This window comes from Parasteatoda tepidariorum, chromosome 3 (genome assembly GCF_982258835.1).
Source record: "Parasteatoda tepidariorum strain Cologne lab strain chromosome 3, Ptep-v5.0, whole genome shotgun sequence".
Taxonomy (NCBI): domain Eukaryota; kingdom Metazoa; phylum Arthropoda; class Arachnida; order Araneae; family Theridiidae; genus Parasteatoda; species Parasteatoda tepidariorum.
In genome coordinates, this window is record NC_141757.1 from 81,955,237 (window position 1) to 81,970,077 (window position 14,841).

Genomic DNA, 14,841 nt, shown 5'->3' on the forward strand with positions numbered 1-14,841 from the left:
TAAGTCAATACATTTGTAGAAATTCTATATAATAAAATAAATGTTTCAAATTTATATTTTTATCCAGTATTGTTAAATTTGACATTTGCCATCTTTAAACTAATGTTTATCTATCAAGCTATAGATATTCAAGCTATCAAGCTATTGATAATAATTCCATCAAGCTATCAAGCTCCTATTTAGCATTTCTGAAAATGTATTAGACGATTATTTGTTTAAAAAAACAAAGTTATCTGGGATTATGAAGTGTCAAGATAACAGTCAACTGTTAAATAAAGATTTTACAAATGATTAAAAGAATTAAGGTCTGAGCTAACACGTTTAAGTTCACACGTTTTAAAACAACGTCATCAATAAATATGAATGATAAGTCTTTTCTGTGTTGAATTTTATCTTTTGTGGTTTTTAAAAATAGCATAGAACTGATAACAGATCGCGAAATAGCTAATCCTCTTTGTAATCAAGTTACAGAAATAGAAATTTTTAATTTAGGATTGTTGTTTTATTAATAAGAAAATATTATAACAAACGAACTCAGAAAAAATTAATAATAAAAGTAAATTTACAAGCTTATTTTAAATTCCTTACGATTACATAAAAATTAAAAAAAAAAAAAAATGGCATAAAAATGCTCAGCAAAGATCGCACGTGATGTTAAAATTATCTGTTTGATTTTTCTTTTGTAAAATTAGAATTATATAATTATAATAAGAATATTTGAATGATAAGTTGGTAAGTATTTTATTTACGCCGCACTAGAGCAGCAGAATAGATTGTTGGCGACGTTTTGGGAAACATCCCTGAGGTTGATCCGAGAACAGGCCATCACAATTTTGATCCTCTGTAGAGGGGATGGCTGTCCCGCTTTGGTAGATCGACGATCTGCGCGTGGAATCGAGTACTTTACGGTAGAACAGTTTAACGAGGACCGATTCCGTGCTCCCTCGGTCCCTACTCAAGATGATCAAATGGGTCATTCATCTGCTAACTGACAACAGCCGTATTTGAATGAAAGAATCATACAATAACATGTACCAAATATATCGAACAATTAATTTATCTACTACCGCTAATGGTTCTCGATTTGTTAAGGAGTAATTAACTTTTTGGAATATTATTTAATATTTCTATTTTCATACATACTTCAAAAATATTTAAACTTTTATATGAATATTTCTATGAATTTTATCTGAATTAAATGAATATAAGAAAAAACAAATAAAATTTTGAGCTGATATTACCGATAAATAATACTCTAAAAATGAGAAAAAATATCACTTTTTGTGAGTAAAAGGTGATCCGAACTTTTGCACCCTAACTTCAATAAAATTTATATTTTTATTATATTAATGTATTCGTTAAATTGTTGTACAATACTTCAGAAATAAGTGAAACAATATTTTAAAAATAAGTGACTTTTAAATGAAATCAAGCTTTCATTTCCGTATCGGCTTAATCCTTCATTTAAAAGAAGCGAAAGTACATTCCACATTCACAGCACCTCATTTGCGAAATTTTTAAAGTAGATGCAAGTACTAAATATTTACAATTAAATCGAAGCAAATATCCTTTTATTAGACATTCAAAACTGTGCTCATTTATCTATTTCATTCATGAATCTCAATGTTCTTTCACGACGAAAATAAAATAAATTTTTTAGCTTTACATCTACTCTCTATATTTTAGTATGTTTATGACACTTTTATGAACTATCAAAATTCCAGAGTTATGCTTTAAGGAAAAAATAAGTTAAGGTTTAAAAATATTAATGTCTAAACTCTACTCTTTTAAATTTAAAAAGAAATTGCTGGATAAAAAAAAATCTTGATATGACCATGACGTTTTGAAACTCTTTTGGTAAGAGCTTATTTTCGGGGACACGGATTAAAAATGACCCAACGAATGATAAAACTGAGCAGAAATAAACAAGATATATTAAATTATTAATTTATTTCATCTATAATTTATTATTAAAAATAACAATGTTAATTTACGAATAAAAAGCTTTTATTCAAAAGCCTAATCAATCTTTTTTTCTTTTTCATTAGTTAGCTTTTTCACTTTTTTTCTTTTTTTCCTTTCAGACATTGTTTCTTTTTTTCCTTTCAGACATTGTGTTTCAGACACTGTCTAATTTTGTTATTTTGAGTACTTTATCTTTCGTTTGCTTTGTCTTCCTTTCTTTTTTTTTTTTACAAAAAAAGAATGTAACGGGTGCGGTATAACCACTTTCGGATATTGTGCCATTTAGCTACAGCGAAGAATTATCTTCATATCTCTGTATTCTTTATCCAATTCTACGTGAAATTGAAAAAAAAACCCAGCAAAATTATGGAGTTTTAACTAAAAAGTCAAGTTTTTTTAAACCAGCTTCATACAGTGGAACAACGTGAACTAGTGGGAAACTGTTAAGGTTTGAATGTTTATGCATGCCTCATTAATAAGGGGATCTCGGAAGCAAGAAAAACGGTTCACTCAGTTCTATTACCCGGTCCTACCAAATTCTGCTTTGTGTAGGTTTGAAAAAGGGAAAACCTCTTCGCACGCTTTAAAACCTGTTCTTGTTTGTATTCCGATCAAAGATTAGGTCTTTTTTACGAGGAAATATTTACGCTTTGGATTTAAGCTCGGTTAACAGTTAACTTAGCTACTAGTTACAGTAACAGCTTAATTAGTCACAAAATGGAAATCTGGCTAGTTGTCCTATAAGAAATTTTTTTCCTGTATTTTATGTACAATGGTGTAGGACCACTTGTCCTTATTAAAGAAATGATAAGCAATGGCCAGAAAATAATGATAGAAAGTATGAAGCAAGAGTTGAACAAGCGGTCTCCCTCCAACAATAAGATTTTTCTCCTTGCCATGTTTCTTAAAAAAATATTTTGTCTAAGTTAACGCGACTGCTTTAGATTGGCAGGAAAAATCATTGGATCTTAACCGTAACGGAATAAATGGGCTATCTACCAGCAAAAATGGATTACAAAGCAAAGAAAAAATTAACTTCATTTGTTCACTGATTCAAACATGGTATGGAGTTAAAAAAAGTGTTGAAAACCTTCAAAATCTGTTTGAACATATGCCAAAACTAGTGAAATCTATTTTCAAATAGAAAGAGATAATGTTAAATATTAATTAAGAACAGAATGTGTTGAAATTACCAATAAACCAAAATGAGTGGTTACTCAATAAATATGTACGCTACTATAGCTCTTTTTTAATATTTATTGAAGGTATTGAATTAACTTACGATAAATGAGATAAATCATATTTAGTGGGCTTCCAAGCAAATAAATTATATCAAAATATTATAAACATATCATTTAAATACATTTTATCTAACTCGAGCTTTCATACCACAAGTCCTGGGTTGAATCCTCAGGTCAGGCAAGGTTGACTCAGCTTTTAATCCCTTTAATAGGTCGATTAAATGAGTACCAAGCATACTTGAGGATTAAACACTGAGGGTTCCGGCTTATCACCCACCTTCTCCCCCTGAACCCCAGAGCCCAAGATCACGAAAACTGAGATAGGCACAGTCGCACAGTAGCCCTACGAGTTGTACCTTGAATTGTTTTAAGAAAACAAGTATTTAGACTCAATTGCTACAAGAAAACTATCAGCAAAAAAATCCAATAATTACCCATTTTATGTCTCCTTCCAGTTTGTAACTAAGACTGCTGATGGTTAGTTCTAACATAGTAACAAGAAAAGTTGATATGCCCACTTGATACCATTTAGGGAAGGGTAAAAATGTAGTTGTAATAAGTAGGGTATAAGCTGAGAATCGAGGAGACGCTGGCGTACCGCTGATGAGGTTCAAGATGCTGCTGAAGCTCTCCGCTGTTACTGATAAGATGAGGAGTAATGAGGAGACAATGAATCTAGAACAAGCACTGAAAAACCATCTCTCTTGATAGCTGATGATGTAGAGGACAAGACTAAATGATGTTAAGACGATTCGGAATGAGACAGGAACTTTAAGTGACTGCAGACAGTTCTGGAATAGTTTATTAGAATTGTGGTTCATTTTTAGAATGCAAAGAAAGAAAGAAGAGGAGAATTTTAAGACTAGATACAGTTTGAGTTATTCTTAAGTATTACCATTATTTATGAGTTTATTATGTAGGACTTACGTCTGTGAAGAAACACATGAGTAGTATTGCTGAAATGCTTGATAGAATGTTAACTGTGAGTACGAGGATGAGCATGGCATGGTGAAGGCGAGACTGATATTTCTCAAATAAAGAATCTGCTTGCTTCACGCAAAACTGATCCTAAATAATTAAAAAAAAGAACTGATTTTAGAATTTTTTTTTTTTTTACACGAGCACAACATTTACTGAAAGTAATGTTGTTCTACACACTTGAAAACATGTTACGCGAAAAATCAAAATAGAATTAATTGATTTATTTGTGTTTTAGACTGATTAAAAAATCTGGAACAGCCGACTTCACTTTGCAATGAGCTTATAAGACTGACTGTAATAAGCCTAACAAATGACGTCAGCAGTTTAAAAGTAGCAGTGTTTCTTTATCAACCTACGACATATTTAAAAACGCATCAATATATGAAAGTATATAACTCCTCCTGTTCTCAGTCTAGAGTGTCATGGAGGTTATGACTCCGCAGTTTTGAGACCTACAGTATGGCAATGGTGGCAATGTGACTAGCATGTAGCACCAGTCGTCTTTACTTCCTAATATTATCTGGAATTCATCGATCTGGAGCTGAGTAGGCGTTAAGCCCCCATCGGGTACAGAACTCCGGTCCTGCTCAATGACAGTTATATACCTTAGCCTCTGTGCCATCACTGTTCAATGTTATTTATTTTACTTCGAGAAAAAAAAATATTTAATTTATTAAGCTATTAGAAAATAAAACTAATACTGTAAACTGGAAAAAAAGAAGCTACAATTCATATTTGCCGAATATAACCGATAATACCGATAATATCCAATTGCATATGGCCTCAAAAGGCCATATACAATTGGATATTATCGGTTACATATGTAAATATTTTTATTTCAATCGAATTACACTCATGACCATGAACCGAATTTTTTAAAAGCAAATTAAAAATCCAATTATATTCTAGTATATTCTATTTAACAATTTCCACCAAACTTTCTATTCATTTTTATGATTGTAGACTATTTTTAGTACGCGTATATTGGATGCATCATCAAAGACGAAAAGCAGATGTACATAAAAATAGAATTTTCTTGTAAAAAATGATTTGCAGTTTTACTCTGACGAATGATCGCATGAATAAGGAAAATTATTTGCGGTCTGTTTTTTGAAATACTCAGTGGATCGCAAATATTTGTAATGAACAAACCCATCAGAAGTTATAGTTATGATTATTTAAATTATTATCTATGGAAAGCAGAGTATTTTTCAGGAGTCGTCTCTTATTGAAGATATGAACTTCAAAATTAAAATATAAGAAACAAATTTCGTCGAATTGAAAAATAATAAAAAAATTTAAAATGTGAGTTTTTTTCAAACGAAACTTCAATTTTAGAATAAAAAATAAAATTTCACTTGCATATATTAAACTTTTTATTTATGTATCTTATGTAACCTATGTAACTTTTATTATGTATTATCTTATGTAACTTATGTAACTTTTATTATGTATCTTATGTAACTTTTTATTTATGTATTTTATGCATCATAAGCATTTGTGAATTTTATAACAAATAGCTTTTGCGAACGACGTTTTGAGTGAAATTTAACTGCATTTTCATTAGATGAAACTTTCCTGGTTTGGAGAAGTAAAATTTACTAACGTTTTCTGGTTAACCTTACAATTATACCTCTCTCTTCTATCGTGCAACTTTTGGTTTGTAATATGACTCATGTTCATTTGGTAGTGAGTATAACTTCGGTCAGAAAAAAGGGCTTATTCATTTTAACTATGCTGGTTTCTACATTCTTATTAAGCATTTCATTTTATCATGTTTATTAAAAGACTGTATTTAAATTAGATTTTAAACCGCAGTTAACATTTACTGAATGGCAGTGTAATTTTAAAGTCGATTCAGATGGCGTGAGAATTCGAATTTCAAGACAGGAGCTGGGAAAAAGTCGTTTGCGTAAGACATTTTGAATAATTTTTTTTTAAAGATTATGTACCACGGATTATGTACCATTGTCCTATGATATTTCTGTGACTTAGGAAATTTGTATCATAACTGCGACCGGCAAAAACAGGAAGCGAAGCGCGAAACTATGATAAACAGTGCAATAATCAAGATTAAAATCTGGACTCAGACGATATTAGTACTATGAATTAATTTTCAGAACTATTCCGATTTAACTCCATTTTCTGTAAAGTCATCTTGTTTTTATGTCGTAACTTGTGAGAAAAATCAATGCAAACCAAACATAGACATCATAAAAGCCCATACCTAAAAACATATTTTCGAGGAGCAACTCACTTTCTGGTCTACTTGAACAGAGAAAAATGTCTAATGAGTAACAAAAATGAGACAAAAGGTGTCCCGCTGAAATAAAGCCACATAGGCAGTCTCCAATTTGGCCACTGACTGAAACTGTTTCTTCTTTGTACATCTCCTTTGTACATCTTTTCTCCTTACTGAGGATAGCCCTTCACATTTTCTTGGAAATTTAGGTCATGAGAAAAAGCATGCCATTCATGATATGCACCCTATTATCCAAAAACCCCGACTTTAAAGATTTTTCAACCAACGTATATGAAGACATCTTGCTGGAAAATTTGACTTGGGTCAAAAATTTTGCTTTCAAATGCCAGTAAATTAGCTTCTAGCATTTTTTTGTTTTTTGTAATAGGTTGCTTTCGCTCTGCCTGGGAGGAAAGCCACGTTAAGCTAAACAATTTAGTCGAAGTCTTTTCCCACAACATTTATGAGCCCCCACATTACCGCCCATTTGGAAAAGATTTTCTCATCTGCCGTTTTATATATTCTGCAAGAAATATAGGCCATAAAAAAATAGCAGAAGTCTATGTTGAAAGCTATCCATAAATAAAGAGGAGTAGAAAATGAAAGTATTAGGATGACCCTGAAAGTTTTATGTGCTATTACAATGACGCTAGAAAAGAAGAGGATTTCTTCTTCATTATTCAACAAGGTGGATGCTCCTTTGTTGTGAGGGAAGGCTTCAGGTAACCTTAATCAACCCACTTCCCCAGGCTGCATAATGGCTGCAGATAATCAAATTCTAAAAATCTATTTATTACTATTTCTAGAGAGAACTGATTGTCCAAGCCGGATACTCTTTGACTGCCTTGGGTCCTCAGCAGCCAGAAAGTAGCTGCTTCAGTTTGTGTGTTCAGTTTGTGTGTTCAGTTTGTGTGTTCAGTTTGCCATCATTGAAACCTAGGATATTGCTAATGTACTCCAGGGTTTAGTGAATGGTACACAACAATAAAATCACGTATTTCCTGCAGCATATACACTTAGTGGATATATTAGTTATAATTAGAAGTATCTTTATTACTGCAGGACACATTTTTTTCGCTTTTTCTATTTAATAGATGTTTTTTCCCTGTTCAGGTAGAATGGAAAGTAAATTGCTTTTCGCAAATATGAGTTTATATATAGACTTTCTAAATATATATATATTTGCCTCTTTGGTTTTCTTTACATCAAGTTAATGCTCAAAATCACGAGTGCCTTATTTAAGTGGGACGCACTGTACGTTTCAAAAAAGTATATATTTATTAAAAATTTTGATCTGATTATGTTTGATAGATTCGTTGCCCACTTATTCCAATCTTGACAGTAGTTTTGACAAAAAAATTTCAAGCAGTAAATTGTCTGTAGTTAAAAGATTTATGCATAGTTTTGTTTTCATTTATCAGGTCATAGCGAAAGCGAATTTCAATTTAAAAACGGCTACACAAATATTTACAACAAATGCATTATTCATTTTTCCCCGATATTGCAAACAGTTAATTCCTCCTTTGCTATATTCAGTAGCATGCGACTCAAACAGTTTACTGATGTAAGTAATAATCCATTCAGGAATTTAATTAGAAAATTACTGACATTCTTAGCTCTGAAAAATATAAAATAATATAGGAATAAAACAAATTCTTTTGGCTAAACATATTGTTAATAATTCCCAAATAAACACTTCTAGGAAACCTGATAAGCGAAAAATTCTTTAGAAACTAAGGATATGGAAAAATTATTTAAAAAACAAAGCCATCCATTGCAACTCACAATAAGAGAGATCCATAATCTTTCACGTGTTGACGAATTGAAAAGTACCTGTCAATCAAGTTACAATTGAACATAAAATCACATGTCGCAGCGTGAAATTGACCTTCAAAAATTACTCCGATTCATTCAACATTGTTGATATCAATGAAAGCATTAACAATTGAGTTTTTTCCTAAAATCGCTATCATGAGTCACTGTCTTGTTCATTTGATGGACAATTAAATGATTTTCGTGGTTAATGTTCTTATCTGGAGGTATAACTATTATTAAAGTTCACCTAATCTGTATGAATCCACGTACATCATTAAGGATTTTAGCATATTTTTTATCTAGTTTAGTGCTATCATGATTTTATTTTATATTGCCATATAAAAGAAGACCTATAATTACAAATATTTATGAGCCTTAATTCCATTTACGATAAAAGTTACAAAAGTATAAACATTGACTGTGAGCCAGAAAAGTCATGACTAATTCCCTGTCATTGACAATGCAAATATTTTAAGTAATAATTGAATTTACATCTCTCCAAATGCTATTAAAATCAAAAACAATTGCCGTTTTATGTTTACGATAAAAATTAACGTTTTTAATGGTGTTTATGTTATTTTTTTGTATCTTTGATTTTAACTTTATTATTATTTAAAAAAAAATTCGTAATGACTCGTTTTTACGATTAATTTTCTATTTGTTTTCACCTCTGGTTGACTAAATATAATCCCATTAAAATAATTTAACTTAATGGTAGCAATGCTAATTGAAAAAAAATATCTTTAAAATTTAGAAACTCATTTTGAAATTTTTCTGATTTTTATGAATATTAATTCAGAAATTTCCCATTGTTAGAGCTGTCTTGAGCGTGTCACTATATTCAGTAAGTATATGAATTTTCAAATTTGACTATATTTACTTCGGAGCTATGTTTTTACACATTTTTGCTCAATTTTGAAAGACCCGATTTTACAGATTCTTGCAGCTATTTATTACAATAAACTAACTTTTCATTCAAAAAGTGTCCTGTTATGCCTTATTTTATTCCAAAAGAAAACTTAAATTGGACCAATAAGAAACTAGTAAAATAGAAAACGATTATAATCATTCGCGATTTTTCTAATGAAGAAAAGTTCTACATTGAAAATCGATCAGTTTTTCGGAAAGTTGTTTCACAGCTTTCTCAAAAAACTTTTCAATTAGAATTTTTTTTTTTTGACAAAATAAGGCAAGTTAAAACACTTTTTGAATTAAATAATTTTCTTAATATAATAATTATTATTATTTTTTGAAAAAGAAAAGAAAAGCTCTACAAAATTTGGAAGGTAATTTTATAATATTTTTTATCTTAAAAAATATGAACGAAGAGTTTTTGAAAAAGTAGACAACAGTCTTAAGAACTTTTTTTTTCTAGTCAGGACCTATTATATTTTATGTTGTTGCAAAAATATCTTACCCTGAGATATTTCCAAGACCATGTATCTTGACGCTGTGAGTCAATACTGCCGATTGAGGAATTGGTGATGAGGATAGAAGCGTCACTTCCACGTTCAAGACTCTTCCGAGCCAGGAGATCTAGTCCAGCCATCTCAGGTCTGCAAAGAAAAAAATTTCTTATTAGAAATCTGCAGTAATTATACAGAACTAACTTTTTTTTAAATAATTGTCTATTGTAATTCTTAATTTCAGAAAGAATAGAGACTGAGTATTTTTAATCCGGATAAGACTTTATGTGATATTGTATGAATAAAGGACTTATAATACGAAAAAAATATCGAACAACCATGAATAACTTTTGATTTAATGATCGGATCTTCCCGTTCTAGAACTCAATCTTAATGGTTCGAGGGGGTAACCTCAAACATGCTAACTAATTAGTGAAGATGATAATTTAAGTTAAGAAATCAGACAAAATAACGTATTTTCTCTGAAGAAATATACCGTTCGGATTTTGGAATTCAAAAATATATATGGGATAGCCGCAATCTGGGAAGTATGGTCTCATTAGTTTGGTCATAAGAGTTTTCCTAAGTTTGGACCACTAAATGTTAATTTTATTTTTTACGTATATCACCATAACTCGAGAACTTCTCAAGTGAATAAAAAAACTTTTGATGGCAATTATAAAATTCGCTTATCCAAAGATATAATACAAAAAATAACTTTTAGTCAATATTTATTATTTTTTGTCACATTATTAAATAATAGTCGAAAAAACTTTAAATTGTAAGATATACCATTTTTTCCATTAATTTAAGGAATGTAAGTTTGCATGGCGAAGTGCAAAATGCGAGCGAAATCAGTCGAACAATTCCTGAGAAATATAATTTTAAAAAAGTCGTATTTTTAAAATTCGATTTCTTTTCTTTTTTTGCGCACAGTGCAATATTGATTTTTTTTTATCCATTTTAAAAGGAAATTTTAAATAAGAAAATATTTTGCGTAAGCCAAATGTATCTTTTAAAACTGAATAAGTAAGTAATATTTTTTTCAAGGTCACTAAATATTATTTTCTTAATATTACTCGTACTTATGTAACGTGACTTTTACACGTTAAATACCCTATTCGTTTTCGAAATATTCACCTTGTGAGTAAACATATTGACATATCCGCAGTCACGCATCGTGGAATAGCGTCACAAATGACGATATAACATTCAAAATGAACTAAGAAAGCACACAATTTGCTCACGACGCTCTAATATATACCCGACTTTTCTTCATTATCGTCATTATACCTCAAAATTTTATGCCCTCTCCTTTTAATAACAACGTTTCTGTCCTAATTAAGGCAGTTCATGTGCAAACAGTATTTTGAAGTACATTTTTGTTCAAATCTTTTTTTAAAAAATCAGTTTTTAACGTTTCATTTAACATTAATGTTTTATTACCTAAATAATGCTAAAATATTGAAAGTAATTGCAAAGGATATTTAAAAGTATTTGTGGTGTTACATGCATTATTTTTACAATTAAAATAATTAAGAAAAAGATCTCAAATCACTGACGTCTTTAATTCAGAATTTTATCTTTCACATATTCTTGATATATCTTCATATGAGCAAAAACATATTAATCATCCTTCACTTAGCCTATTTGGTGATCAGGGATCACACAACGTATCACTTATCTCTTGATTTTAAACGTTATAGGCTATTTCAAACAAAATTTACTATTTGATGCATTTCATACTCAAGTATATCCCTATTGGTAATTAAACATTTTAGTACAAGTAGCTAATTTACATTCAGAATATACTAAGAGTGATTGTGTCCTTTTAGTATATGATATTCGAAACCTTATAAAAATGACAATAATGTACACACACTAGAGAACACCAATTATTATTTAAACCAGCAAAAAAAAAATAATAATAATAATCTTATTAAACATTAACAAATCACTCCGGAAAAAGGAAGAACTAGATACATTAAACTTGTTTAATTTGGGGGAAAATTGAGAGGAGTTGAAAATCGATTATATAAAAGTTTTAAAAAAAACACCCCGATTAAATTGGTTTTAATCCGTCTTCCTCACTACTGATCCGTGACACTTAATGTGCATAAAGTTTTTATTTCATTTTTGAAAAGGATTCTTAAATATACATTGAGGGTGATGATTATGAAGTTGTCCTCTTTTCTTCTGGCGGTTTCACTAAATATGACTCCTCAATTCAGCGTTGCAAAACGTGTTTGCTAAATTCTGACACATTTTGCCTTTTATGTAACCCAATGAGGTGAACCAGGTTTGAATCCCAGCAATGGCTGGCAAACACGAATTCCGCATCCAACTGGCACTGACCACGGTACTGAAATAAAATATCATCAGTGGTAGACGGATCATGGGTTAGAATCCTCTTGCCACCAGGCTAACCTTGGGAAGTTTTCGTGGTTTTCCTCTCCATGTAACGCAAATGCGGGATAGTTCCATCAAAAAGTCCCTCGCGAAGGCAAAATTTCTTCCAATACTTGATTCAGGAGTTCCCTTGTCTTCTGGATTAGGTTTGAAATAAGAAGGCTACGGAGTTGAATATCAGTAGTCGTAAATCCCAAACTTAGTCGGCTGTTCAATGACGTTTATAGATTATAAATAATATTTCTGAATACAGGATGTGAAATTTTTTTTTTATTAAAACTTTATAAAAATATAAAAATTTGCAAAATATAACAAAAAGTAATAAGAGTAGACACTTACTAATAAATAAATATAATTGTTTCCAAAGTGCAAATTTTTGCAACGATGCGGAGAAGGAAGCGCTTATTGAAATTTTCAGCAATGGGCCGCAGCAATACTGTATATATGAGCACGTTGTTTCAAAACCAAATTTTTTTTTTTGCTTACTTCTTTCAATTTTGTTAATGTTTCACTTATTTTAAATATATTTCAGTGATTGATTCAATAAGCCCTTTCGTTACTTTTAATTTTTGAATTTTTTACAAACTCTAATTTTATTCAAAAAAATTCCTTTTGAAAAGTATTTTTAGAGATTCATTTGTTCTTAAAAAAGTCATTAATAAGAATATCAAAAATTATAAGTCTTTTTTAATCAAAAATAAGACATTTAATTTTTTTTTTTTTTTAAATGAAGGAGCCGTTTTTACTTAATATCAAAATCAGCAAGATTCAAAATACTTTTTATTTTCATTTTCCTTAAAAATAAAAGGATTTGAAGATGAAAATTGCCTTAAAATAATCATGGATTTTTATACTTGAGTAAACGATTAAAATTATGTTATCAAATGGTTAGAAATAAAGAAAAATAAAGAATTTTTTGTTTTCATATTAAATTTTGGAGATTAAATCGAAATTTAAATCTGAAAGCCGCAGCTAAAAGTTTAGCTTTTTAAAATAAGACACCGTATGTTAGGCATTGAAAGAGTAGTAATTTATGAAGTATGAAAAGTTCTTAAACCTGTAATTACATAATTCATGAGAAAAACTTCTTCCTTAAACAAAAACAAAAATAATAATATACACAATACAGTATTTTGTGTAGCAGGGTAAATGAACTCGTAAAAAGGCTTAAAAGCGTTGGCGAATTTAAATATACTTTTCCATTGAACACGAAAAAATACTTATCCATGCTTTCAGATTAAATTTATTCCGTTCGAAATATATTTCATATGATATGATAAAATAACTTATATAGTACGACCTATTGTTTCAATTGAAAAACTGTTATTTTTGTTATTCGTAAAGTAAATAAATGAGTTAAAAATAAAATGCTTATATATAAAAATGAATTAAAATATTGAGCAAATTTTAAAAATGTTTGCTGTGTGGTTTTAAAATTAGTTTATTGGACACGTTTTTTATCGTAATCGAAATGTGTCTGACACATTTGCCTTTCGGTAAAAATCAAAAAGAAATTTCATTACATTTTGTTTTTAGAGGGGAAATATTTATTTAAGAAATTGTTTAATATGCATCCTATTATATAGTCACAATAAAATTGATGCATATTTTTGAAATATAAAATTATTTCAAAAATATGCATAAAGATTTGTTTTAATTAGCTCTAGCATTCGATGGTGCTTACATATTATAGATCAACATTGCGCAAAAAAAAAAAAAAAAAAAAAAAAAAAGATTCAATCGTAATAATTTTTGACCTCATGATCGGATTTAACCATATTAAGACTCAATCTTAATGCTTCAGGGTGGTGGCAACAAATATGCTAATTAATTAGTGCAGACAATATCATAAGCTACGAAATCAAGCAAACACATAAAAAAAGAAAAAAATCAAGAAAAGCACTGTATTTTTTCCAACGGAATTGAATTTCTGACCACAAACATTTAAGGGGTAGCCACAATCTGGGAAATACGATCTCAGTTCTTTGGTCAAAAGTGTGGTCGAAAGTTTGAACCTCTAAAAGTAAACTTTTTGCATAGTTTGCCATATCTCGAAAACTTTTTAAGCCATTGGAAATATTTTTGAACATCCTCATAAAATCTATTTATCTAAAGATAATTCCATGCAAAAATAGTTTATAATAATAATTTATAATTTTTTATTATTTTATTTATTAATAATTGAAAATTTTTCAAATTGAAGGTATGCGAATTTTTCACATCATTTTGGACTGAAATTTTATATGGCACAATACAAAATTTGAATGAAATCGGTAGAATAGTTTCTGATAAATCAAATTTGAAAAAAATTTCATAGTTAAAAATTCGATTTCTCAGGAATTATTCGGCCTATTTCACTCAGATATTTTGCCTCCGTATAAAATTGCTTTTTTAAAATGAAGTAAAATTTTTTATACCTCAAAATTAAAAAAAAACTTCCGACCCCTTTTTAAATAAAATAATAAAAAAAAATTATTAAATATTATTTTTTGCATATATTATCTTTGGGTGAACGAATTTATAATTCTGTGCAAAAAAATTTCTGATTGTTTAGTTTTTGAGATGAGTCGAAATACGCAAAATTTACAATAAGGAAAAAATAAAATTAACATTAAGGAAACCAAATTTTTGACAGCTATTCTTCCTAAACTAGTGTTTCCCAATGTGTGGTACGAGTACCCCCGGAACAGTTTAGCGGGGGTACTCGTTTTTATGCGAAATATCTTGGAACAAACGGAAATTTCAAGAAATTTTATTTAAAAACAAAGCTAACCATGAAAAC

At 29.6% G+C, this 14,841-nt stretch overlaps 1 protein-coding gene across 5 annotated transcripts in view; it reads right to left on the reverse strand.

Moving 5' to 3' along the window:
- Positions 1 to 14,841, reverse strand: part of LOC107447981 (adenylate cyclase type 2) — a 97,119-nt gene that overhangs the window by 47,672 nt on the left and 34,606 nt on the right. For all 5 annotated transcript variants that reach the window (XM_071182191.2, XM_021144315.4, XM_087159673.1 and 2 more), the window contains exons 2-4: positions 9,662 to 9,800; positions 4,134 to 4,274; positions 3,641 to 3,997 (exon numbers count right to left, since the gene is read on the reverse strand). In XM_071182191.2, coding sequence (XP_071038292.1) covers positions 3,641 to 3,997; positions 4,134 to 4,274; positions 9,662 to 9,793 — 630 coding nt within the window. In that variant the 5' untranslated portion in view covers positions 9,794 to 9,800. The remainder of the gene's footprint in view (positions 1 to 3,640; positions 3,998 to 4,133; positions 4,275 to 9,661; positions 9,801 to 14,841) is intronic.